Raw genomic sequence first — 27307 nt, 5'->3', positions numbered from 1 at the left:
CGTGGCGCCGGCCAGGGCTAGTTTTCTCTTCATGAAGAAAGTTCAACTACCATTATTTGCTACAAACAGACCGAAGCTATTGTTTGGGGAAGTAATGTTTTATATGGCGGTCTGGTGATTGCCAATTAGTGCTTCTTAAATTCTGGAAAATTTCTTTGGTTTCCCTGGTTTGAGTTTTGTTACTAAACAAAGCACGGGCCATGGAGGAAATTACCCTGCATCTGCGTAAAATTAAAAGCCCTTTTCAGTGTTTATTACATCGTAAAAATATCAAAGTCATCTTCTTAAGATAAAAGAAGGTCAAAGAAGCTTCACATTTCTGGAAAGTGCCAGAGAGCCTTAGTCCAAAATAAAACCCCTGTGAGCTGCTTGCTAAACTTTGGGGGCTCTGGCTGAGCTCTGGAGGCCTCCCTTGCGAACATGTGGCCCGGCCTGTCGGAGCTTGGTCCTGTTGTCCGCGTGCACAGATGCGGGCCAGATGTGCACTGCAGTTGAACCCTTGATGTCAGCAGAAATGTGTTTTACTGCTGCCGAAAGCCCGGAGCCTGGGGGCCACCCCGAGGCCTGTTTGTCTCCGGGGCCTCTACACCAGGACCCTCCCCTTCCGCCTGAAGCCACGACCCTCATAATGAGCCTTCTTGCTTTACTCATAGGTGGGAAACTACCTCCGTATGTTCCGAGGTTCTCTGTACAAGAGATACCCCTCGCTCTGGAGGCGACTAGCCACTGTGGAAGAGAGGAAGAAAATAGTTGCATCGTCACATGGTAAAAAAACAAAACCTAACACTAAGGGTGCGTCTTCACGAGGGTTTGTAAACCTGTTTCAAAACCACTCGCTTATGTCATGAAGATAAAGCGTTTTCACTCCAGAGTGTCTTCACTGCAGCCTGGGCCGGTAGCGGGGCAGCAGGTGTCCCAGGGGCGGGCCGCCCTGTAAGCGAGCTCAGGTGTGTGCCCCTGAGAGCCGGTGGCTGTCTGTTGGCAGACAGTACCGCTAAGGTGGGGGGGGCTGCACTAGGGGTGTGTGCGGGGGCCGGACCGGGACAGTAGCAGGTGCCGTGAAGACATGTTGGTCTCAAAACGTTTTTGGAACTGCTGCGATGCTCTGCCGTTTGCTGTGGGCGTGTCACCACACTCATCCTCCATGTAGCCCGAGTGGCGGGTGGTGGCTCAGCTCCCACTCCCCTCTGGGGCTTTCACCGCTTGCTTCTCAGAGTGCATCCATCCCATAGCACTACATCCTGGCAGCCAGCGCGCTCATGCTCGTGTGTGCATGTCCCTGCTCGTCGTGGGCCGCACGGTGTGCTTGGGGCTTGCTAGGGGGAGCCACCCGACTCGAGTGGCACGAGCGTGCTTTGGGCTGCGGCAGCTCTGTGCAGGGCGGAAGGATGCTCTTCAGACACTCCAGGGGCTTTGCTGGGAGATGCTCCCGCGGGGACATTTGGGTTTGCACACAGTGCCTTTTGGCAGGCGGCGAAACTGCTTTGCACTTGACAGCGGCGCCTTATAGAGAGCTGCCCTGGGCCTGGGTGAGCGTGTGTGTGTGGGTGGGTGGGTGTGTGGCTGGCTGTGTGCACGCGCGTGTGGTGCTGCACAGTCTGTCCTGTTTGGTTGTGTCCGTAGGTGCTGCTGTGGTTTTGTCCGCTGCGGACAAAGCCGTGGTTCTTTTAATGCAGGAGCCGGAGCTGCTGTTTGATCTGCTGCTGTCGCATTTCCACTCACTCGCTTTGAGCGCTTCCTTTGTGTCCCCCTCCTCCCCAATAGGAGCACCGGTCACTCCCGCAGTGCCTTCCTAGCTTTGCTTTCCCCTCTGCGAGTCCCTGGGTGAAGTCTTGGCGACTCTTCCACCTTGTGCTTTGGAGAGACCCTTCCCCCTTAACCACTTGATTTCTCCAGGAGAAGCCAGGCTGGGCCTGCAGGCAGGTAGCAGCTCTTGACCGAGGTACCTTAGAAGAGCTAGGGGTCGAGCTGCCTAGAATCTGTCCTGCTTCCCAGACCCCACGTCCGGACTGGCTCGGGGACAAGAAGTCCTGTTTGGTTTGAAGCAGCTCTTTCCCACTCTCTGGGCTCTTGTTTTAAAAGAAAAGGCGTCTTCATCCCTCATTCCATCGCCCTCCCTTGCTTCGTGTTGTCGTGGATCACAGTGGTGTCAGACCTCTTCCCACTGGGGTGTTCCTTTGGGGCCTTCCCTCCCCCTCCTGAGAGGGGACCAAGAGCACATGTCCTGCAGTCTAGAGTCCCCATTGGCTGTGCCGTGCTGGAGCTGCAGCTGCTGCTGCCGCCGTCGCTGCCCTGAACACTTCCTGTGCGCTGAGCCAGCGCCCTGGCAGCAGAGTAGTCCAAATCAGTGTCCACGGAGCCTGTGTGCAGGAGGACCGCTAACTAAAGCGCTCAGGCCAGATTGCCCTTTTGGAAGAGGCCAGCATTCGGCAGTAGTAAGTTTGACACCTTGCTTTTCCCACCTCCTGCATGTGAGGACCTTGATGTGCTGGATCCAGTTGGCTGGCTGCTGCTTGCACCTGCCACCAGCAGGGTGACCGCAGCGCTGCTCTCTGCTTACAGATCATGGGTATACGACCCTTGCCACCAGCGTGACTCTGCTAAAAGCCTCAGAGGTGGAAGAGATCCTGGACGGCAACGATGAGAAATACAAGGCCGTGTCCATCAGCACGGAGCCCCCCACCTACCTCAGGTAATGATCCCCTGGCTGGCTGTGCCCTGGACACCCGCAGGGCGTTTTCTCGTGCTTGCGAATTGCTTGGTGTGAAGTGGAACTGAAATACTTTCCAGCATTTTACAGATGTTGTTAGCTGGATTTCTAAGTTTCTTCTGAATCCTGGAGAGGGGTTAAGAATGCCTTGAGAGTAGAGAGATTCGACAATGGGACAGATTTGTTAGAAAATGTATTGACTCAGATCAGCTCTCAGAAGAAACAGCAATAGGATTGAATGTATAAAAAACTCGGAAACTTTAAGAGAGTCTTTGCAGTGAAAATTGAAAAGGCAGGTAATTGGGTTGTTACATCCTATCTCAAGCCTATACATTCAGGTTCATTTCACTTTAAAGATTTTACTTATTTATTTGAAAGGCAAAATGATGGAGAGGAAGAGATAGATAGATAGATAGACAGACAGACAGAGATTTTGTCACCTACTGGGTCACTCTCCAAATGCCTGCAACAGACAGGTCTATTGGGCCCGGCCAAAGCTAGGAGCTAGGAGCATCTCCTGAGTATCCCACATAGGTGACATTACTCAAGTGCATATTGTTAATTAATAATAGCTAAATCAGAAGTGGAGTAGCTGGGAATCAAGCCGGCAACTTTGATATGGGATCCAGACGTCCCACGCAGCAGCTTAACCCTCTGTGCCACAGTGCCCACCCGCATTCAGATTCATCTGTTGGATACCCTAATAGATGAGTAAATAAATGATGACCCACCTCCAAAGTATGTCTGAGGAGTAAGCAAACACAGGAAGAATGCTTGTCTTTGTCAATTTTAGAATTCACAGTCACGACAACAAAAACACTGTGTGAAGAATTGGAGTTAGCTCTGTAGATGGTTGAGTCTTTTGTAAAGCAGTATGACATCAAATATTTTTTGTCCTCTAGCTCATTAATTTCATTTTAAAAAAGATTTATTTATTTGAAGAGCAAAGTTAACAGAGAGAGGGAGAGACAAGGATCTTCCATCCGCTGGTTCACTCCCCAAATGGCTATAATGGCTAGGGATGGGCTTCTTCCAGGTCTCCCAAGCTCTTGGGCCATTTTGTGCTGCTTTCGCAGGCACATTAGCAGGGAGCTGGATTGGAAGTGGAGCACTCGGGACATGAATTGGTGCCCATATGGGATGTTGGTGCTGCAGGTGGCTGCTTAACCTGTTACACTACGCACCCCCTCCCCCCAAGGCAAACCCTTACATATGAGGTCTTTGGAAAGTTCCTTGAAAGTGGGTATTATGAAAAAACAATGCATGGATTTCAAAACACCACAAATACATTTACCTTTCTAATCCATTCTCCAGGAACTGCTTGAAGTTCTTTGCTGTGTTATCATTGAGTAGCTTCTATAGCAGCCTCAGGCATGCAGTATATGACTGTACCGTATGCTTTCATCACACAAGAAAGTGGGCTTTTGTACGCACACGAGCCAAGGAGCACTGAGGGAGGGGAAGGGTTACTGTTAGCAGTGACGTAGCTGTGGAAATCATTTCTTGCCAGCTTCTCTTTCAACTCTGCTTGGGGATTGTTTTTATGACTCGCCCAGGAAAAGTGGCTTGTCGCCAGCCTGGCCAGCACACTAGACGTGTGCACTGCAGATTCTCGTTCCCCTGGGGATGTGGCAAGAACACAAGGAGGCCTAGACCCTCGGGGGAAGTCATGGAAGGAAATTAGCTGCATGTGGATAGCACTTTCAAGTTTGCATGTGTCAGCTTGGATCCTTTTATGGGGCGGTAAACAGCTTCTTGATGATCGGGTCACATGAAGACCAGCTGAGGCAGGGGAATCCTGATCCTTGGAGGTGGGGACACAGGAGGGGGCACAGGTTGGAGGACAGCACCTTGAGCTGGCTTCTGGCTGCCCTGTTAGCCCTACCGGGGGCCTGGCAGCCTTCTCTTCCATCGTGGAACTACTCGGGCAGAGGCTGGATGCCCCCTCTCGGGGGTCTTAGGAGGCTCTTGCTGCAGAAGGAATGTTGACTTTTCTTAATTCAGGTCCTGGGATTCTGTGCTCATGTGAGGATGTGGTTCATGTCAGCTGTACCTATGAGCTGTGATATGATTGGCACTGCCCACCTGAGCTAGCTGCCAGACAAGAGGGCTTGGGAGAGATGAGAGAGGGACTGCTTTGAGATAGGGCAGGAGTCGGGGTTGGGGGGTGGGCCTCCATGCAGCCTCCAGGAGGACGTCCAGGCAGGCAGGAAAGAGTGGGTTGAGAGCTGGGGTTTCCACATAAACTCCACTGCCCTGGAATCTTCTATGGACATTGTAAAGAATACACATTCCTGAGTCCTGCCCCAGAGGTAGGGTTAAAATCTAAGTAAATTTATGGTGCAGGACAGAGACACAGGCCAGGATCTGCCCTAAACTTGGGCCCATTAGTTCTTTTCTTCTTCTAAAGTTGAGGCTACTTAACACCACCCCTCAATCGTGGATGAGGACAGAAGGGATTTATGGTACCCATTTTAGTGGGCACTAGAGCAAGTCTCCTGTCCTGCAGGTATTGCTCTGATCCTGCGATTAGTCTTCACCTCACACCCAAGACCTGGAAAAATGGGAACATGGACCTAATTTGGGCAGGGTCTGAGAACTGGGTCAGCAAGCTTGGGTCCCCATCGTAGCCTGTCTGAGCTGAGCCGGTGGTTCCTGACACTGGCCATACAGTATGCTCACATCTCTCCCTTCCAACCCCTTGGAGACTGCCAGCCACCTGCCGAGGAAAGTCAGATCCTTGGGGAGCATGCGAGGCTCATGTTCGGGACCTCTCTGTCTCCACCCCAGCCCCCTCGCTGGGGTGACTCCTCCCCAGAGTAGTGATGGCTCTCTTTTCCCTGTTGCCACATTTCCGCAGGGAACAGAAGGCCAAGAGGAACAGCCAGTGGGTGCCCACCCTGCCCAACAGCTCCCACCACTTGGACGCCGTGCCGTGCTCCACCACCATCAACAGGAACCGCATGGGCCGGGACAAGAAGAGAACCTTCCCTCTCTGGTGAGCCTGCACAGGTTCCGCCCAAGCCCCAGCACATTTTGTCTCGCCCCTTCCCGGCAGGACCTTGGGTTCCCCAAAACACTGCACTACTGCCTCCTTGGAAACACTGTCTCCTTGGGTGTCTTCAGACACTGCTGCTCTCTGGCTTCCCCAGCTTCCCCGGCTCCACCTGCATAGTGTCTCATTGTTCTCCCCATTTCCTAGCCACTCAACTCATGTTCCTGGGGCACAGTTCTGGGGCCTTCACTCTGCCCTCCGTTTAAAGGCCATCCATGTGACTGCCACTGTGTCACTTCCTCGGAGCTGCTGGAATGGGCCCCTGCAAAGCGGGTGGCTCTCAGCAGGACAGACCGCTTCTCCTGCAGTTCTGGGGGCCAGGAATCCCAAGTCAGCTTCACTGGGCTGAACGTAAGGTGTGAACAGTGCTGCGCTCCCTCCGAAGGCTCCAGGGCAAGTCCTATCCTTGCCTCTTCAGCTCTGGTGGCTGCAGTGTCCCTCAGCTGTGGCCGCATCATGCCAGTGGCTTCCTCCCTGGGCACATGGCCCCCAAGTGATTGAAATCCCCTGTCTCTTCCAAGACCCTGGGATGGGATTTGGGATCATCTCTGAGGACCCGTCACTTAATCACATCTGCACAGGCCTGTTTTAGGCCATATGAAGCTGTGGTCATAGGTTTCAGGGGATAGGATGCCAACACTTCTGGGGGCCACTCTCAGACTTCTGCCTCCACCCTCACCTCTGTGACCCAGGCCTGCTCCAGCCGCTGCCCTTACCTCCTTGGCCTCATGCTTGCTGCCTGCCTGCTGACTCTGGGCTTGGGATTCTGCTCCTCGCCCAGGCCAAGAGCCTGGGCCTCTCTCTCTCTCTCTCTCTCTCTCTCTCTCTCTCAGCCCCTTCCTTTTTCTCCCTCCAGAAGCAAGTCTTGGCAAGTTCCTACTTTGCCCAGCCCTTTGACTATCCAGGCCTGGACCTTGCCTTGGCCATCTCAGCAGCCTCAGCCATGTGTCGCCACCGCCTCTTCAGCCTCACAGCCAGTGTGGGTCTCCTCACCCTGGGCAGAGCCTGCTGCTCCACACAGAATCCTCCAGCTTTGCCAGCACATTCAGAGCCAAAGCCAGGCTTCTGGGGCTGCGGGCATGCACGCCCCACCATACTCACTCTGCCTTACGCGTGGCAGCCTCCTCGCTGCGGTCACACCTCACACCGACGGAGCTGTAGCCCTGCACCCTCTGCTGGAGCTCACTTCTTGTCGCTGTCTCCATGGCTTGCCCCATCTTCCCTCTCTCCCATCTCCTTTCGGGTGTCACTCACCTCTCCCTTTGGAAGGCCACTCCTGTCTCCGCACCTGTGACCCCTCCCCCCATCCTCACTTCTCGGTGCGGTTGCACCTGGCACCAGGTGTGTTTTCCCCTCCCTGTTGGTTTGTTATCTGTTTGCCAGACTCTAAGGGCAAGGCAGATCTCAGCCCTCTCCATGTTCTGCAGGTGCCCGGGTCTCCCCCTGCTTGCCTGCGTCATCTCTTTCTCTTTGTCTTCCTAAACCACGGAACTCCGTCATGGGTTGTTCTCCTGGACTGCAGGATGGAGCCCAGGCTCTGCAGCCTGAGATGGGGAGCCGTCAGCTCTGGAACACCCACTGGCCTTACAGTCCCATCTCCTCCATCCCCTGCCACCATGGAATCTACCCTCTGCTTTCAGTCGTTTGATTGCCATTCCCTCAGCTCCTCCGCTCTGCTGCCTCTCAGCCTTTGCTCAAGTATTTCCTCTCTGCAAATGCTGTCCTGCTTTCTCACAGCTTTCTGTGAATGTCCTGCCTGCTGTGGGCCTGAAACCCACCTCTGATGCATTTCTGGGTCTTGTTCTGCTGCCCAGGCCAGCAGCGTCCATCCCTTCCCTGAGCATCTTTGAAACAGTCAGCTCTGCCCTGGTGTAGCGCTTGCCACCAGCAGTCTGGCGCTTGGCATTATGGCCCCTTCTGTCCCCATGAGACCATGGCCTCCAGACCCCTGGTGGCCATTGGTTGACTGGTGCGTGTGAGCAGCAGCCTCTTTTCTTCCAGCCAGGTTCGCAGTGACCCCCTGTACAGAGAGGGAGGCTGGCAGCTCACTCCCCTGGAGCCCTGGGTACAGGGATCGTGACGCCCTCACTAATGGTGGCTGCTGTTCCGCTTTCAGCTTTGATGACCACGACCCAGCTGTGATCCACGAGAACGCGTCCCAGCCTGAGGTGCTCGTCCCCATCCGCCTGGACATGGAGATTGATGGGCAGAAGCTGCGGGACGCCTTCACCTGGAACATGAATGGTAGGTGGGCATCAGGCTCTGTAGTTTGGGGTGTGGACCTGGGATCAGTGTAGTTTTGGGTGTGAATCTGGGATCAGTCCTGGTTCTGAGCCTATGTCTTAGTCCATTTTCTGTTGCTGTAACAGAATACCTGAGACTGTGATTATTTATAAAGAGGTTCGTTTGGGCCAGTGGTTCTGGAAGCTGGGAAGTCCAAGGTTGCGCTGCGGCATCATCATGGTTTCCTTAAATTTGTTTTTTTAAAGATTTATTTATTTATTTGAAAGGCAGAGTTACAGAGAGGCAGAGAGAGAGAGAAGTCTTCCATCCACTGATTTACTCCCCAAATGGCCGCAACTGCTAGAGTCTGGCTGATCAGGAGCCAAGAGCTTCTTCCAGGTCTCCCACATGGGTGCAGGGGCCTAAGTACTTGGTCATCTTCTACTGCTTTCTCAGGAGCATTAGCAGGGAGCTGGATCAGAAATGGAGCAGCCGTGCTCAAAGCGGTGCTCATATGGGATGCCAGCACCACAGGTGGGGGCTGTATCTGCTATGCCGCAGCACTGGCCCCTGTGGTGGTTTCTGATGAGGCCCTCATACAGCTTTGGCTCAGGGCGGAAAGTAGAGGGCGAGTGGACATGTGTGAGACAAAATGGGGATAGAGTTGCTTTCTAGTCTTGGGTAACTAAACCAGCCCCGTGAGAGTGAAGACCTATGGGAGCAAGGTGTTAACGTATGCATGAGGCTCTATCCCCAGGGCCCAAACATCTCCCATTGCGGCCTCCTTCCAGCACTGCTGCACTGGGGCCAAAGCCTCAACCTGCGCTCTGGTGGGACAGACCACATTCAAGCCACAGAAGCAAAACGTGGACGTCCATTTCCGTCCTCTCCGTGAGACTGGGTAACCCAAAGGGCCTGGCGCTTGATGACAGAGATACTTCCTGGACTGGTCCATGATCCAGCACCTGCCCTTCCCACCCTGCTCCTCTGATGTGACCCTGCGTGCTCTCAGGCCTCTGCTCTTGCCCTCACTCAAGTCCTGGGTCAGATGCTGTCTCTGGTTCCTCCTGGCCTTCTAAGGTCTGAACATAACTGTGGTGGCTGTAGGCAGAAAGGTCAGAGGATGTGTGCCCCACAGTGTTGGGGGTATTCATCCCAGCTGAGAAGGTAGAGTACACACGTGTGTTCTTTTACATTTTGTTCATTCATTCATCTGAGAGATGGAGAGCTCCCATTCTCTGGTTCACTCCCCAGATACCCACAACAGCCAAGACTGAGCTAGGCTGAAGCCAGAAACTCCCAGAAACTCTCAGTTACTGCCTCCCAGGGTGCAAATTAGCGGGAAGCAGAGCTAGGCTTCAAACCTGGCACTCTGATGTGGGACATGAGCATCTCCCAGCCTAGCATCTTAATTGTGAAGCCAAATTCTTGTCCCTACATGTGTTTATTTTCTTCCTAACTCTATCAGAATTTTTCTGGTGAACATACTTATATTTAGACAATGTGATTATTTTTAAGTGAATACAAGTTTTTTTAAAAAGATTTATTTATTTTTATTTGAAAGTCAGAGTTACACAGGGAGAGGAGAGGCAGAGAGAGAGAGAGAGGTCTTCCATCCAATGGCTAACCCCCCAATTGGCCATAACAATCAGAGCCGCGCCGATCCGAAGCCAGGAACCAGGAGCTTCCTCCTGGTCTCCCACACAGGTGCAGGGGCCCAAGGACTTGGGCCATCCTCCACTGCCTTCCCGGGACACAGCAGAGAGCTTGATTGGAAGCAGAGCAGCCGGAACTAGAACCAGCGCCCATATGGGATGCTGGTGTTTCAGGCCGGGGCGTTAATCCACTGCCCACAGCACCGGCCCCACAAGTTTTTTTTTTTTTTAAAGATTTATTTTATTTGAACAGCAGAATGATCTTTCATTCCCTGGTTTGTTCCCCAATGGCCACAACAGCCAAGATTGGGCCAGGCCAAAACAAGGAGCCAGGAACTCCATGTGGGTCTCTTCTGTGGATAGCAGGAGCCTAAGTACTTTGGCTATCTTCTTCTTTTTTTTTTTTCTTTTTAAAGATCTATTATTTATTCGAAAGGCAGAGTTACGGAGAGTCGAGGCAGAGAGAGAGACAATTAGGTCTTCCATCCGCTGGTTCACTCTCCAAATGGCCACAATGGCTGGGGCTGAGCTGATCTGAAGCCAGGAGCTTCTTTGGGGGTCTCTCATGCGGATGCAGGGCCCAAGGATTTGGGCTGTCTTCCACTGCTTTCTCAGGCCATAGCAGAGAGCTGGATTGGAAGTGGAGCAGCCAGGACTCGAACCGGCATCCGTATGAGATGATGGCACTGCTGGTGACTGTTTTACCCACTACATCACAGTGCTGGCCCCTGGGCTATCTTCTCTTTCCCAGGTACATTAGCAGGGAGCTGTGAGAAGTGCAGCAGCCAAGACTGGAACTGGGCACTCTGATATGGGATTCAGGTGTATAAGTGGCAGCTTAACCCACTGTGTCACAATGTTGGCCTCCCCTCAAGTAATCTTACAGATTAATTTATTTGTTTGAAAGGCAGAGTCACAGAGAGGGAGAGACAGAGAGATGTCTTCCATTCACTGGTTCATTCCCAAATAGCTACATCGGCCAGGGCTAGCTAGGTCAGGCCAAAGCCAGAAGCCCAGAACTTCATCAGGTCTCCCATATGGATGGCAAGGGTACAGTCACTCAAGCCATCTCCCATTGCTTTCCCAAGTGCATTAGCAGGGAGCTGGATTGGAAGCAGAGCACCTAGGACTTGAACTGGCACTCATAATGGGATCCCAGTGTCACAGGCAGTGGCTTAATCTGCTGCACCATGATCCCAGCCCAGTCCCTCAAATCTTAAAAGTGGGCATGAGTGGCCGGTGCTGTGGCTCAATAGGCTAATCCTCCACCTTGCGGCGCCGGCACACCGGGTTCTAGTCCCAGTCAGGGCACCGGATTCTGTCCCGGTTGCCCCTCTTCCAGTCCAGCTCTCTGCTGTGGCCCGGGAGTACAGTGGAGGATGGCCCAAGTGCTTGGGCCCTGTACCCCATGGGAGACCAAGAGAAGCACCTGGCTCTTGGCTTCAGATCAGCGCGGTACGCTGGCCTCAGTGCGCCGGCCGCAGCGGCCATTGGAGTGTGAACCAACGGTAAAGAAAGACCTTTCTCTCTGTCTCTCTCTCTCTCACTGTCCACTCTGCCTGTCAAAAAAAAAAAAAAAAAAAAAAAAAAAGGGCATGAGTGTCTTTGTCACAGAGGGCCTTAACAGTGTGCAGCAGCATGGGGACCACGTGCCCTACAAGCATCCTTCGTAATCCAGATCTGTCTCAGACAAGCTTTGGTAGACAGCAGGCTGTGATGAAGTGGAAAAGTCCTTAAAGCTGGTAAAGTGGTGTCATCCACCCCAACAGTCAGCCAAACTAAGTGAAGGTTCAGATGTCCCAAAAAGCCAAGTGGCCTGATGGGAGCTTGCGTGCCGCCTTCACCCCGGAGGGGAGGGAAGGAGGCCCTTCAGGAATAGGTGTGGGATCCATTCCTGCACACAGGCAGTGGGGTGATCAGTTCCCCAGGATCTGTACTATAGGGCATGGCTACCAGAGGCACATGTTTAGAGATTTGTATCCATAAGCTCATTTGGGGCTCAAAAAAAATAATCAAATCAGGGTGGGCATTTGGCCTGTTGAGATGCCATGTGTCCCGTATCAGTGTCTAGGTTCACTTCAGCTCCTGCCTCCAGCCTCCTGCTAATGCAGACTCTGGGACACAGCAAATGATGGCTCTAGTAACTGGGTCCCTGCTACCCATACGGGAGACCTGGACTGAGTTCCTGACTTCTGGCTTCAGCCAGCCCCATATCCAGCCATTTCAGGCATCTGGGGAGTGAGCGAGTAGATCGGAGTAAACATACTCTCTCTGTCAATCTTGCTTTTACTCTCGCCCTGAAATAATTTTTTTTTAGATTTATTTACTTATTTGAAAGTCAGAGTTAGACAGAGAGAGAAGGAGAGGCATAGAGAGAGGTCTTCTATCCACTGGTTTACTCCCCAGTTGGCTGCAACAGCCAGAGCTGTGCCAATCTGAAGCCAGGAGCCAGGAGCTTCTTCCAGGTTTCCCACGTGGGTCCAGGGGCCCAAGCACTTGGGCCATCTTCTACTTCTTTTCCAGACCATAGCAGAGGGCTAGATTGGAAGTGGAGCAGCCTGGATTCGAACCAGCATCCATATGGGATGCCAGCACTGCAGGTGGCGGCTTTACCTGCTACACCGCAGTGACGGCCCCTGAAATAATTTTTTTTTTTTCAGATTTTATTTATTTAATAGAGAGGTAGCGTTACAGAGGGAAAGACACTCCCCAAATTGCTGGAGCTGAGCTGATCCGAAGACAGAAGTCTCTTCTGGGTTTCCCATGAGGGTGCAGGGGCCCAAGCACTTGAGCCATCTTCCACTGCCTTCCTAGGCCATAGCAGAGAGCTGGATCGAAAGTGGAGCAGCCAGGACTAGAACCAGTGCCATATGGGATGCCGGTGCCGCAGGCATAGTCTTAGCCCACTACACCACAGTGCTGGCCCCTGAAATAATTTTTTTAAAAAGACAAATAGCATATTCAGGAAGCTGAGTGAGCTGCAACAGAATAGACACAAAGCAGTCTACACCAAGACACATCGTAAGTAAACTTCTGAAAACTAAACAGAAATTAGGCCGGCGCCGTGGCTCAATAGGCTAATCCTCCGCCTTGTGGCGCTGGCACACTGGGTTCTAGTCCCGGTCGGGGCACCGGATTCTGTCCCGGTTGCCCCTCTTCCAGGCCAGCTCTCTGCTGTGGCCCAGGAGTGCAGTGGAGGATGGCCCAAGTGCTTGGGCCCTGCACTCCATGGGAGACCAGGAGAAGCACCTGGCTCCTGCCTTAGGATCATCGCGCCGGCCACAGCATCCATTGGAGGGTGAACCAATGGTAAAGGAAGACCTTTCTCTCTGTCTCTCTCTCTCACTGTCCACTCTGCCTGTCAAAAAATAAAATAAAATAAAATAAAAATAAAAAAATAAAAAAACTAGGCCAGCGCCGCGGCTCACTAGGCTAATCCTCCACCTTGCGGCGCTGGCACACCGGGTTCTAGTCCCGGTCAGGGCACCGATCCTGTCCCGGTTGCCCCTCTTCCAGGCCAGCTCTCTGCTGTGGCCAGGGAGTGCAGTGGAGGATGGCCCAGGTCCTTGGGCCCTGCACCCCATGGGAGACCAGGATAAGCACCTGGCTCCTGCCATCGGATCAGCGCGGTATGCCGGCCGCAGCGCGCCTACTGCGGCGGCCATTGGAGGGTGAACCAACAGCAAAAAGGAAGACCTTTCTCTCTGTCTCTCTCTCTCACTGTCCACTCTGCCTGTCAAAAAAAAATAATAATAATAATTAAAAAAAATAAAAAATAAAAAAACTAAACAGAAATGCTGAGAGCAGCCAGAGAAAGCAGACACCTTCTGCATAGCGAAAGGCAGGACTGTCGCTTTCTCATCAGAGCCCATGGAAGCCAGAGGAAATGGCTGCTATTTATCAAGTCCTGAAGGAAAAGAACTGTTCATAGATTCCTACGTCCAATGAAAATATCCTTCAGGAATGGAGGGGAAATTGAGACGTTCTACAGACCTAAGAGTGGCTAAAAGACAGGAAATAATAAAGGAAACTTTGGCATATCAGAAGGGAGAAAGAACACAGGAAGCAAAAATATGCGTAAATAAAATAGCTGGGGTGGACATCGTGGTTCAGTGGTTAAGCCATCACTCAGGACACCGACATCCCGTATCACGTTCCACCTGCACTTCCCATCTAGCTTCCTTCTAACGCACCTGGGAGATGGCAGATGGTGGCCCTGGTGCTTGGGCCCTGCTACCCACACGGGAGACCCAGATGGTGTTCCTTTTGCCTGGTGCAGCCCCAGGTGTTGTAGGCATTTAAGGAGTGAACCCATAGATGGAAGATCTCTGTCACTCAGCTCTTCAGCTCAACAGATGAATGAGTAAAACTTAAAAAATGAATAAAATAGCTTTCCTTCTCTTGGCTTTTCCAAATTACGTTTGCTAGTTGAAGTGGAAATGGTGATGCTATCGGATGAGATTCTAAATGTATGTAGAAGTGTTTCAGAAATTATGAGTCGGAGTGGGAAAAAGGACATAAAGAGAGGTTTTTACGCTGCACTTGAACTGGTGAAATAAAGAAGCCTGTGGGCTGATAGGCTGTGTGTGCTAGCTGATACTTAGAGAACCACTGAGAAACGCAAACTGGCCACTTACTGGCCCCCCTGCCGCATCAGTCCCAGCTAGAAGGAGACACAAAGAGTGAGCACCTTGATGAAACCGCAAGAGAAAGGCTTGGAGGGGTTTGTGGTCTCCCTTTAGCCATGAGGCGACTCCGGCAGCAGGTGATGTGGGCCCCAAGTCAGAGATGAAGTTCAAGACCTCTTTGGTAGGGAGGAAACAGGTGAGCTTTGCTGAAGCACTCCAAAAGAGAAGGACACCACCTTTCTGTGCTGTAGCAGGGATGGAGTCCCCACGACGTGCTGCCTGAACAGTGGCTGACTGATAACCACCATCAGGCATGCTGGCATTGTGCAGAATTTAATATTCCATTCAGAATAAGCAGATAAGTCAGCATTCTCTGCTTTTACGCCTACTTTGAACTAGCATTGCTACTTCCACTTTCCTTTGGTTAATATTGGCAGGAGATACCTATTTCCATCTTCTTACTTTCAACCTACTTATTTCATTTATACTTCACAGAAGTTTCTTGTAGATAGCATGTAATTGGGAACAGAGAACTCTGTTCTCTAAGTGTTCTTCCACTGTCAAATATCGTTTGGAAAACCCAAGAGGAGAAGGAAAACTACTTTATCTATTCCTGTATTTGCTTATCTTTGTCCCTCCTTGGTGTTCCAAAGTGTCTTTGATCATTTTCCTTTTAGCCATTCTTTTAGGGTAGATCTGCAACTGTCTGTAGAATATTCCTGAAGGATTTTTTGCACTGGATGTGGGGGTTTTTGTTAGTGGTCTCTTCTTTCAGCACTTGAAAACATCGTGCTGCATGTCCTGTCTTCACTCCCTGTGTCACTCGTTTCCTCCACAGCAGCCACTGATGGTTGTTTCCCAAAGATGCTTCCTTGTGAGTAGGCAAAGCAGTGTTCTCAGCAAGTTCCCTGGACAGCTCAGGAAATGCCTCTGTCCCCGTAATTTGGGATGATTTGATGACAGAACCTCGGGGAGATGTGGTTGTTCTATAAATCTAGTTGTTTTGACTCCTTGATGCTGTTTTGGACAGTACTTTAGCAGTGTTTCCCAATCTTTCGTCAGAAGATGTTTTGCGGAAGCCTTGCTTGGAAATTACATTTTATCCAATTATTTTTAAAAAGTGCTATAGATAAATCAATGTGCAATTCTAAAAAATATTCAGCCAGCCCACAGGGAGACAGAAGCAAGAAAACAGAGAAATAAACAGGCTGGCGCCGCGGCTCACTTGGCTAATCCTCCACCTGTGGCGCCGGTACCCCAGGTTCTAGTCCTGGTTGGGGCACCAGATTCTGTCCCAGTTGCTCCTCTTCCAGTCCAGCTCTCTGCTGTGGCCCAGGAAGGCAGTGGAGGATGGCCCAAGTGCTTGGGTCCTGCACCTGCATGGGAGACCAGGAGGAAGCACCTGGCTCCTGATTCAGATCGACGCAGCGCGCCGGCCGTGGCTGCCATCTGGGAGGTGAACCAACAGAAGGAAGACCTTTCTCTCTGTCTCTCTCACTGTCTAACTCTGCCTGTCAAAAAAAAAAACAAAACAGGGAAAAAAAATGATAGACTTAAACCATGACATAAATGTTTACTAGTTAAAAGATAGAGATTGGCAGAAAAAAATCACTCAAAATAACCCGATTATATGTTAGCCACAGGAAACTTTTCAAGTAGAATGAAATCACTAGGTGAAAGTAAAAAGATGGAAAATGCTACATCATGCCCATGTAGGATCAGATAAAGCAGCTTAGAAACAAAGACATTTACTGGAGACAGAGAGGGGCAGTAAGTGATGATAAAAGTAGAGTCAGTCCACCAAGGGCAGAGCAGACAGGAGAGCTGAAGGGAGAAATAGATCAACAGTTATACAGGAGACGTGACCGTTCTTCTCTCTACAATTGATAAAACAACTGGACAGAAAATAAGCAAGATGATGAAAGAACTCAAAAACACCATCGCCAACAGCATCTGACTGGCATTTATAGAACATTCCAGCACAGCTGAATATACATTCATCTCAAGTGCCTGTGGTACATACCACAGAAACCATATTATGGATCATAAAACAAGCCAACAAATGTGAAAGAATGGAAACCATACAGAATGTGTTTTCCAGCCATAGGGGCCTCAGATACTTGTAAGCTGAACAGCACACTCCTAAGTAATTCATGGTTCAAAGAGGAAGTCTCAAGGGAAGTTTAAAAATATACATGGACTGGCCAGCACTGTGGCTCACTAGGCTAATCCTCCACCTGTGGCGCCAGCACTCCGGGTTCTAGTCCTGGTTGGGGCACCGGTTCTGTCCTGGTTGCTCCTCTTCTAGTCCAGCTCTCTGCTGTGGCCCAGGAAGGCAGTGGAGGATGGCCCAAGTGCTTGGGCCCTGCAACTGTGTGGGCGACCAGGAGGAAGTGGCCATTTGGGAGGTGAACCAACGGAAAAAGGAACCCTAGCGGCCATTTTGGAGGTGAACCAATGGAAAAAGGAGGACCTTTCTCTCTGTCTCTCTCTGTCTAACTTTGCCTGTCCAAAAAAAATATATATATATATATACACGGACCTGCATGAAAATACAAATATATCAAGATTTGGGGAATACAACTAATTAGTACCGGGAGGATGATCTGTGGTGTTAGTGCATATAGTAGAAAGCAAGAAAAGCCCCAGGTTGGTTACCTAAGCTCCCATCTCACCCTCTGAGAAAAAGAAGAGCCGAACAAAAGCAAAGCAAGCAGAAGGAAGAACCTCACAAAACAAAGTGCAAGAATCAACGAAATTGAGAATGGAAATGAGAGAAAATAAATGAAACATAGCTGGTACTTGGAAAGCAATAATATTGACAACCTTTTGCAAGACTAGCCAAAAAGAAAAAAACACAAGTTCCCAGTACCAGGAATAAACCAAATTCTTCTGTGGACTCTGCATATATCAAGAGGAAGGCAATACTGCAAACAACGGAACACACAGAAATTTGACAGCTACCATAAAAAAGGCCATTTCCTTGAAAAACATGTTCTTTCAAAACTCACCCAATATCAGATGTACAGTTTGAATTATCCGATAACCATTAAGGAGATAAAACTTGCAATTTTAAAACTCCTCAAAACACCTCTGGGCTCAGATGGCTTCGTTGTTGGAGAATTAATTTTCCCAAACACTTAGTGATGAACTAGCACCAATTCTACACGGTCTTTTCTAGAAATAAAAGTAAAAGAGATTTTTCCCACTCTGTTTTATAAAGCTAGTATTACCCTGATACCAAAACTAAAGACAGTACCAGAAAGAACAGTACTAAGCAATATCCTTTTGAATGTGGACACAAAAAAGGAATTATTTACCATGACCAAGTGGGGTTTATTCCAGTGATGCAAGACTAGTTCACTAGTTTGAAGATCATCAAGGTAATCTACCATGCTAACAGACTAAAGAAAAATCACATGATCATAGCAAAAGATACAGAAAAAGTGTTTCAAAGAATTCAGTACCTTTTCATGATAAGAAAAATAGAGCAAGAAATTTAAAAGGCATCTACAAAAACCATGTCGCTAACATCATTGAATGGTAAAAGGCCAAATGCTTTTTCCCTAAGACTGGGGACAAGGCAAGGATGTCAGCTGTCACCACTCTCAGTCTACATCATGCTAGACGTTCCAACCAGTGCAGTACAGCAAGAAAATGAAATGAAAGAAGTGTAGATTATTTTATTTTTTAAAAAATTTATTTATTTATTTATTTGAAAGGCAGAGTTATGGAGAGGCAGAAAGAGGGAGAGTCTTCCATCCACTGGTTCACTCACCATATGACCACAACAGCTGGAGCTGGGCCTATCTGAAGCCAGGATCCAGGAGCTGCTTCCAGGTCTCCACATGGATGCAGGGGCCCAAGGACTTGGGCCCTCTTCTGCTGCCTTTTCAGGCACATTAGCAGAGGGCTGGATCAGAAGTGGAGCAGCCAGGACTGGAACTGGTGCCCACGTTGGGTGCTGGAACAGCAGGCAGAGGCTTTACCCACTACACCACAGTGCTGGCCTGAAGACATAGATTTTTTTTAAAGATTTATTTGAAATTTATTTATTTGAATGGCGAGTTATAGAGAAGCAGAGGCCGAGAGAGAGAGAGAGAAGTCTTAAATCCACTTGTTCACTCTCCAAATGGCCGTAGCGGCTGGAGCTGGGCCAGTTCGAAGCCAGGAGCCTGGATCTTCTTCTGGTTGTTGTAAACAAAACTGTGTAGTGAGCCGGCGCTGCAGCTCAATAGGCTAATCCTCCGCCTTGCGGCGCCGGCACACCGGGTTCTAGTCCCGGTCAGGTCACCGGATTCTGTCCTGGTTGCCCTTCTTCCAGGCCAGCTCTCTGCTGTGGCCCGGGAGTGCAGTGGAGGATGGCCCAAGTGCTTGGGCCCTGCACCCCATGGGAGACCAGGAGAAGCACCTGGCTCCTGCCTTCAGGTCAGTGCGATGTGCCGGCTGCAGCGCGCCGCCCGCGCCGGCCATTGGAGGATGAACCAACAGCAAAGGAAGACCTTTCTTTCTGTCTCTCTCACTGTCCACTCTGCCTGTCGGGGGGGAAAAAAAAAACAAACTATGTAGCATTGGTGGAGCAACAAATGCATATGTCACTGGGACAGATCCACACTGATCTGCCCCATGGATTTAGAAAAAGGTGTAAGTGGAAATGGTTAGAGGTAAGATAGCTCTTTCAACAGAATCGTGCTGGAGTGACTGAGTATCTGTATGCAAGTAACTTGACTTTGAGATAACCTCATACCTAGACAAATCCTAAGCAGTACTTGTGTTCCTGCCCCCACCTGAGAGACCTGATTGAGTTCCCAGCTCCTGACTTTGGCTGGCCCAGCCCTGGCTGTTGCAGTCATTTTAGGGAGTGAACCAGTGAGTGGAAGATCTCTTTGTCTCCCTGATTTTCAAATTAGTAAAATAAGTTTTTGATGTCTTAAATATCAAACTCTAAAACTTTCAAGAAAAAGTAAGAATCTTGGGGCTCCTGGGGCTAGAGGAGGAAGCATTTTTAGACCCTCGCCACACAGTCCATTGCAGGCAATGGTGAAAAACTAAACTTCATCAGAGTGAAAGACTGCTCTGCAGAAGACCGTGTTAAGAGGGTGAAAAGATGAGCTGGGGTGGGAGCTGGGAGGGGAGGTATTTGGAAACCACATATCTGAAAAAGAACTGGAATCTAGACTACATAGAATGAACTTTGAAAATGGAACAGCAGGGCCATTAAGTCTGGCATGTTAAGTCTGTCTGTGATGCCAGCATCCCATGTGGGTGCTGGTTCAAGTCCCGGCTGTTCCACTTTAAATGCAGCTCCCTGCTAATGTGCTTAGGAAAGCAGTGGAAGATGGCCCAAGTCCTTGGACCCCTGTACTCACATGGGAGACCTGGAAGGAGCTGGCTCCTGGCTTTGGCCTGACTCAGCCCCAGACATTGTGGCCATTTTGAGAGTGAACCAGTGGATGGAAGATCTCTCTTCTCTCTGTCTCTGTCCTACATCCGCCCCCCCCCCCCCCCCGCCTTTTCTGGGAACTCAGCCTTTCAAATGGAATAAGTAGATCTTTAAAAAAAAGAAAAGAAAAAGAAAGAAAGCAGGAGCAGACAAACAAAGATCTAATTAGTAGGTAGACAAAAGACATGAAGAGACATTTCCCTGAAGAATAGAGACACATGGCAAATAAACATAGAAAAGATGTTCCACAGGATTGGCCCACAGGGAAATGGAAATGAAAGCGACAGGCTCGTTCCAGAGTGGCTGGAAGAAGTGGGCCATTCATTCGTTGCTGGTGGGAATGGAAAAGGCTCAGTGCTCTGGAAAACATGTTCGCGTTTGTCTGAAAGACTAAACATGCAGCAGCCACATGGCCCCGCAGTTACCCAGAAGAACAAAGGCTTAGGTCTATAGAATCCACCCCCTGCGTATTCATCATGGCTTTGTTCATGATAGCCAGAGGCCAGGAAGAACCAAGATGTTATTTAGTGGGTGAATAACGTGGAGTGCTCCTCGGTAGCAAGAAGGAAGTGGCAACTCAAATGAATCCCCAGTCATGTTTGCCAAGTGAAAAAAAGCTGGTTCCCAGCAGTTGCATAGTGTGTGATTCCATTTGGGTGGCATTCTTGAAATGCAAGGCTTACAGAAGTGGAGATGAGAGCTGGCGGGGAGGACGGGGGTGGGGGGGTGAAGAAGGGAGGTATACATGGCTCTAAAAAGACACTGAGGGGGGATCCTGGTGGTGACGCGGATGCCCTGTGTCTTGAGGGTACCGATATAATCTCCCCAGCTGTGAGATTATACTCTTATGGATGTTACCATTGAGAGAAACTGGGCATAGGGCACCTGAAATCTCTTGTGTTATTCCTTAGAATTGCTTGTGAATCTCTAATTACAGATGCTTCTCAGCGTACGGTGGGGTTGTGACCCTGTTGTAAATTGAAAATATTGTGACTCCAGTGTGCACTTAACTCCACCTTGCATACTGACCACAGTTCCACAACACTGTGTGGAGTGCTGCGTGTTTCCCCTTGGGCTGAGGGTGCTGATAGAGAGCATCATGAGAGCAGATTGGACCACCTATCACTAGCTCAGGAAAAGACATGGATTTGAAATTTGCTTTCTACTTACTGTGAATCTCTTTTGCACCCTCGTCAAAATGAAGATGTTGTAAGTTGGGCTGGCATTGTGGCACAGAAGGTTAAGCTACCACCTGTGATGCTGGCATCCTATGTGAATGCTGGTTCCAGTTCAAGCTGCTCCACTTCTGATCCAACTCCTTGCTAATGAACTTGGGAAGGCAGCCAATGATGTGGGAGACCTGGATGGAGTTCCAGGCTCCTGGCTTAAGGCTGACCGAGCCCCAGCCGTTACAACCCTTTGGAGAGTGAGCCAGCAGATGGAAGGTCTTTGTCTATCTCTCTCTAACTCTTCCTTTCAAATAAATAAACCTTAAAAAAAGAAAAAGTTGTAAGTCAAACTATCATAAGTCAACCATTTCAAAAAGTTTATATTTTTTAAAGATTTCTTGGTTAATTTGAAAGGCGGAATGACAGAGATGAGAGACAGAGAGAGAGCATGCTTTCCTCTACTGGTTCACTCCCCAGATGACTGCAAAAATGTTTGTGAATGGGTGTTTGGCCTAGCAGTTAGGATCCCATCCCCATATTGTAGTGGCTGGATTCACATCCTGGCTCCAGCTCCTCATTCCAGCTGCCTACTACTGCAGAGTCTGGGAGGCAGTGGGTGATGGCTCCGGTACTTGGGTCCCTGTCACCTATGTGTGAGACCAGGGTAGAGCTCCTGGCTCCTGGCTCCTGGCCTTAGCCCAGCCCTTTCCCAGCTGTTGTAAGTGTTTGGGAAGTGAACTAACAGATAGGACCATTTTGTCTGTTTCTCTGTCTTTTTGCTTCTCAAATAAATACAAATTTAATTTTTTTTTCTTTCTTGCTGTGATGGCGACGAGGGAAAGGAGGAAGGGACAGTGGGAGGGGAGGTGGAGTGGCTGTGGAGGAAGCAGGTGCCGCTGGGCAGGGGGTCAAAGGAAATGGGGAGCCAAGAGAGAAAAAAAATTAATTTAAAAAATTGTAAATAACACTCTAGACAATGTATTTGTAGGGTGCTTAGCCTGAGCACTTGAGATTCCTGCTCCAGACTCCCAAATTCCTCACACTCAGATGCGCATAGGCTGGACTGCAGGTGTGCTGGCATCTAGCCTGTCTTTCTGGCAAGGAACGTACTGTGGGACTGGTTGTCTGTTAAACAGATTTGGTTCTTTCTCCCTACCCCACTTTTTATTTGAAAGGCAGAGAGAGAGATGGAGAGAGGTCTTCCATCCACTGGCTTACTCCCCAAATACCCACAGCAGCCAGGGCTGGGCTGGACTGAAGCCAGAAGCCAAGAACTCCATCCCAGTCTCCCATGTGGTGGCAGAGACCCAAGTCCTTGAGCTGTCATCTGCTGCCTTCCAGGCTGTGCTTTAGCAGGAAGCTGGATCAGAAGCAGAGTAGCCGGGGCTCACCGGGCACTGTGGTACGGGATGCCTGCATCCAAAGCAGGAACTTATGTGCTGGGCCACATGCCCACCCCAGACCTGGCTGTTGATGAGGGAATCGTGCCAAGTGCTCATGGGGCTTCTTTCTTGCCTTCCTCTTGTCTGCGGCTCATCCCCACGCGGCATCTTGCCAGTGAGGCCTGGCTTGCTGGGCTGATTACAGGGGAAACAGTTGGCAGAACGGGAACTTGCTTCCAGTCGGGCCAGTTGCCAACCATCCCTGTGACTCACACCTGGTGTGGTTCTGTTTCCAGGGTCTGGGACCTTTGTCTCTTTGTTGAGGCACTGCTGCTACAGCCACAGGCCCAGAAATCTCTGTGCCTATGCAGTGTTTTGCTCTCATGAGGCCCACTGTGGGGCGGGGCTCTGTGCCATTACCGGTGCCCCCAGCTCATCTCAGAGGGAAGGAGAGTGGAGCGAAGGCTTGTCAGCCTTGCGGGGCCTTTGCTTCCCTTTCCCTGAACGTAGAGCTAATCGCATGCTCCCACCCAGCTCTGGCTGTGAGGGCACTGAGTGGTACAGAGGACACTTAGGGCCTTGACCACCTCCAGGGACCTGAGGAGGAGCTGTGTGCAGGATGAGGACCAGAAAAGGGGTGCTTGTCATGTGCTTCGCCCTCCTGCACCCACTGCCCAGGAGAGCCCCCGCAGTTCCCCAGTTGTCCTCTCTGCATCCATGGGCTTGGCAAAGAAGGCCTGAGTGTGGTGAGATTGGTGCCGCTGCTCACTGACCTGCCCTACCCTGGTTTCAGAGAAGCTGATGACCCCCGAGATGTTTTCAGAAATCCTCTGTGACGACCTGGATCTGAACCCACTGACGTTCGTGCCGGCCATCGCCTCCGCCATCAGACAGCAGATCGAGTCCTACCCCACGGACAGCATCCTGGAGGACCAGTCAGACCAGCGCGTCATCATCAAGGTGGGCAGCTCCTCTCCCTGCTCTGGGCACTTCCTTGCCCTGGGCTGGGGAAGTGGGGAGTGTCATGGGGCTGTGAGGGTCCCCTGAGGCCTGGCAGAAATCTGTGCTTGGTCTGTGCTGTAGGGCAGGGCTCTTGGAAAGCCACCTTTCATGCAGCTCTTTGTACTCCTTCCCCTTGGGGTAGGTGAGCCAACTTGTCAGAGTGAGGCATCCCATTCTGGCCAGGTCCAGGGGGTGCCACTGTGGCACTGCCGGGCACTGATCAAAGCCTGGGGTGCACAGGGGAGGTGAAGGTTGCAGGAGGTCAGAGCAGGGAAGCACTGTCACCGCCTTCCCATGGGCTGGCCTGGGCCAGCAGTGTTCTAAGGCTGAACGATGTTCTCCGGTCATCTTCCCGTGGACACTTGAGTTGCTTCCATCTCTTGGCTATTGTGAATAATGCTGTCAGCACGGGTGTGCAAATATCTGTGTGTGCCCCTGCTTTCAGTGCTTTGGGGTCTGTGTTCACAGCTAGAATTGCCGGATGATATGAAAACTCTGTTGTTAATATTGGAGAAACTACCAGACTTTTCCACCGCAGCTGCACCATTTTACATCCCACCAACATTGCACAGGGCTTCCAGTTTCTCCGCAAACTTGCCAACACTTGTTAGTTTCTGTTGCTTTTGACACCTGTCCTCATGGGCATGAGGTGGCATCTCGTTGGCATTTCCCAATGATTAGTGGTGTTGAACATCTTTTCATGTACTTATTACTTATTGGCTACGTGTGTGTCTTTGGAGAAACAGCTCTTCAAATCCTTTGCCTGGTTTTCAATTGGATTTGTAATTTTGTTGTTGGGTTTTACAAGTTTTTTTTTCTTTTTCTGGATATCAATCTTGTATTAGGCATGTGATCTGCAAATACTGTGGATTGCCTTTTTTCTCTGTCGGTGGTGTCCTTTGAGGCACAGAGGTTTTATTTTGATGACACCGATTTGTTTATTTTTTTCATGTGCTGCTTGTGCCTTTGGTGTCATATCCAAGAGCCTTCGCCAAATCCAAAGTCAGGAAACGTGTTTTCTTCTATGGGCTTCATGGTTTTAGTTTTTACATTTAGCTGTTTCATCCATTTTGAGCTAATTTTGGTATATAGTGTTGGATATGGGTCCAGCATTTTTCTTCTGCACGTGGATATCCAGTTTTCCCAGCACCATTTGTGGAAAAGACTGTCATTTCCCTTTTGAGTGGTCTTGGCTTCTTGTTGACTGTGTGAGGGTTTATCTCTGGATTCTCTATCCTGTTCCATTGATGTATATGTCTTTTTTTTTTTTTTCCTAAGATTTATTTTATTTGAAAGGTAGAGTTACAGAGCAAGAGAGAGAGAGAGAGATCTTCCATCCACTGGTTAACTCCTAAAATGGCCCCAATGGACAGGGCTAAGACCAGGTTGAAGCCAGGAGCCCAGATCTTTTTCCAGGTCTCCAATATGGGTGCAGGGGCGCAAGCACTTGGACCATCCTCTGCTGCTTTCCCAGGTGCATTAGCAGAGTGCTGGATTGGAAGTGGAGCAGCCAGATCTCCAACCAGCGCCCATATGGGATGCTGACATCACAGGCAGAGGCTTTACCTGCTACACCACAATGTCAGCCCCTATTCTTTTTGTTATTTTAAATGAAATTGTTCCCTCCCTCCCTCCCTCCTTTCTTTCTCTCTTTCTCTTTCTTAGATTTATTTATTTGAAAGGCACAGTTACAGAGAGACAGAGACAGGGAGGGAGGGAGGGAGGGGGAGAGAGAGAGAGAGAGAATCTTCCATCCGCTGGTTCACTCCCCAAATGGCTGCAATGGCTGGAGCTCTACTGATCTGAAGCCAAGGGCCAGGAACTTCTTCTGGGTCTCCCACAGGGGTGTAGGGGCCCAAGGACTTGGGCCATCTTCTGCTACTTTCCCAGACCATAGCAGAGAGCTGGATCAGAAGTGGAGCAGCCGGGCCTTGAACCAGCACCCATATAGATGCCAGCACTGCAGGCTGCAGCTTCACCCACTATGCCACAGCACTGGCCCCTGGAATTGTTTTCATAATTTTCTTTTTTAAATTGTTGATTGCTAGGGTATAGAAATACACTTTGTGTGTGTGTGTTGATTTTGTATCTTGCTACTTTGCTGAATTTATTATTTTTAAGAGTTTTTTGTGGAATATTTAAGGTTTTCTGATTATAAGATCATTGCTTTACATTATTTCTTTTATTCCACTGTGTGTGCTTTCTATTTCTTTTTCTTATCTAATTATTCTAGTTGAGACTTATAGTACCATTTTGAATAGGAGTACAAAGAGTGGGTACTCCAAGTCTCTGATCTTAAGAGGAACTTTTTTTCAGTCTTTCCACATGAATTATGTTTACTGTGGGTTTTCATGTATAGTTTTGGTTATGTTGAAGTAGGTTCCTCTATTCCCAGTTGTTTGAATGTTTTTATCATGAGGTGTTGACTTTTGTTAAATGTTTTTCCTGCATCAGTTGAAATGGTCATGTGTTTCCCCCCCCCCGCCTCATTCTATTAATGTGATATGTTTCTGTGGACAATTTTTTTAAGAAAATGTGTGTATCTGAGAAGCAGAGGCATAGAAAGAAACAGAGAGCTCCCTTCTGTTTTGTTCACTCCCCCAAATGCCTGCAACAACCAGGGCTGGACCAGGCTGAAGCCAGGATCTAGGAACTCAGTTGAAGTTGTAGGTGGTGGGGACCCAGTTACATCAGCCCTCACTGCTGCCTACCAGGCTCTGCATTAGCAAGAGCAGAGCAAGGTAATGAACCCAGGCACTCGACCCCGGAATGCAGATATCTGACCTGCTAGGCCAGGTGCGCACCCCTCATTGGACAAACTGTATGTGCCTGAACTATCACAAATCTCACTTCATCACAGCATTTAGTCTTGTTATTCAGCTGTTGAGTTAAATTTGCTAGTATTTTTTGGAGCTTTTTGAATCAGAATTCATAAGGACTGTCTGTCTGTGGTGTCCTGTTGTGGTCTCCCTGGCATGGGAGCGGTGAGTTAGTGTCTTCTTCCAGTCTTTCGCAGGGATCTGAGGAGGGCTGGTGCGGCTCTCCTTTTCACCTTTGGTGGAATTCCCCAGTGAAGCCATCAGGTGCAGGACTTTCCTTTCTCAGGGAACATTTGATGCCTGATTCTGTCTCCTTACTAATTAGTACTTTTCTTTTGAGATTTTATTTTCCTTAAGCAATTTCAGTCTTACATTATGGCCAGCTAGCAGAGGAGAGGTACTATGGAGGAAGAAGGGGAATGTGTGGGAGGGAAATGGAAGAGGGGGGCAGTAGCAGGTGCCTCACCTGTGTCCCCAAGTCATCCCACTAGAGGACAGCCCTGAGGGCTCCACCTTGCACCTTGTCTTTTCCTGTAACTGTGGTTCCAAATGGCTGGACTTGGCCACACGCGAGGTCCCTATGAGTCTGACCACCCAGCTTCCTTGCAGTTTCATTGTTGTCTTGAACAAGGCTTGTGGAACAGCCGTAGAGAAAGGTGTCCGGCAGCTGCAGATCCTCCTGGGGCCACCGCCTGCTTCTGTCCTGACCACTGACTGACCTGTGCGTCCTACCTGTGGGAGGGCATCAGCTGGCAGCCTGGGAGTAACTGTCCCCCGTTTGAGTTTCCTACCCTGCCCTCTGGCTCGGTGGCAGGGTGTGTTTGCCAGTGCCAAGGGTCCAGCAGACGCGGCTGGCTCCAGGAGGCCTGTGCTGCTGGGTACTGTGCTGCATGTAGTAGGCCAGGGACCTTGTGGACATTGTGACCCCAGGGACAGTGTCCCATCTTACAGGTGAAGACCTGACTGTCACACCCGAGGTTACCCCTTATAACTAGGACTGAAGAAGAGCTGGGTGGCCCTGCGAGGTAATTCTTTTTTCCTTTTTAACTTTTATTTATTTTCATTTTACTTGAAATGCAGAGAGAGAAAGAAAGATGTAAGCATGCACCTGTCTGCTGGTTCACTGCCCAGATGCCCACAGCAGCCAGGACTGGGCCAGGCTGAAGCCAGGAGCCTGGAACTCAGTCCAGGCCTCCCATGTGTGTGTGTGGCAGGGATGCG

General features: G+C 49.9%; 1 protein-coding gene across 2 annotated transcripts in view; it reads left to right on the top strand.

Annotated features, from left to right (window-relative positions):
* Positions 1 to 27307, top strand: part of SMARCB1 (SWI/SNF related, matrix associated, actin dependent regulator of chromatin, subfamily b, member 1) — a 44694-nt gene that overhangs the window by 4653 nt on the left and 12734 nt on the right. Inside the window, exons 2-6 of one of the 2 annotated variants that reach the window (XM_062181929.1) lie at positions 654 to 792; positions 2563 to 2692; positions 5571 to 5708; positions 7882 to 8009; positions 23059 to 23225. In XM_062181929.1, coding sequence (XP_062037913.1) covers positions 654 to 792; positions 2563 to 2692; positions 5571 to 5708; positions 7882 to 8009; positions 23059 to 23225 — 702 coding nt within the window. The remainder of the gene's footprint in view (positions 1 to 653; positions 793 to 2562; positions 2693 to 5570; positions 5709 to 7881; positions 8010 to 23058; positions 23226 to 27307) is intronic. The other variant, XM_062181930.1, reaches the window with a different exon arrangement.

Source organism: Lepus europaeus, chromosome 23, assembly GCF_033115175.1.
Source record: "Lepus europaeus isolate LE1 chromosome 23, mLepTim1.pri, whole genome shotgun sequence".
Taxonomy (NCBI): Eukaryota; Metazoa; Chordata; class Mammalia; order Lagomorpha; family Leporidae; genus Lepus; species Lepus europaeus.
The sequence above is the reverse complement of the archived record's forward strand: the minus strand, read 5'-3'. Positions and strand labels throughout refer to the sequence as shown.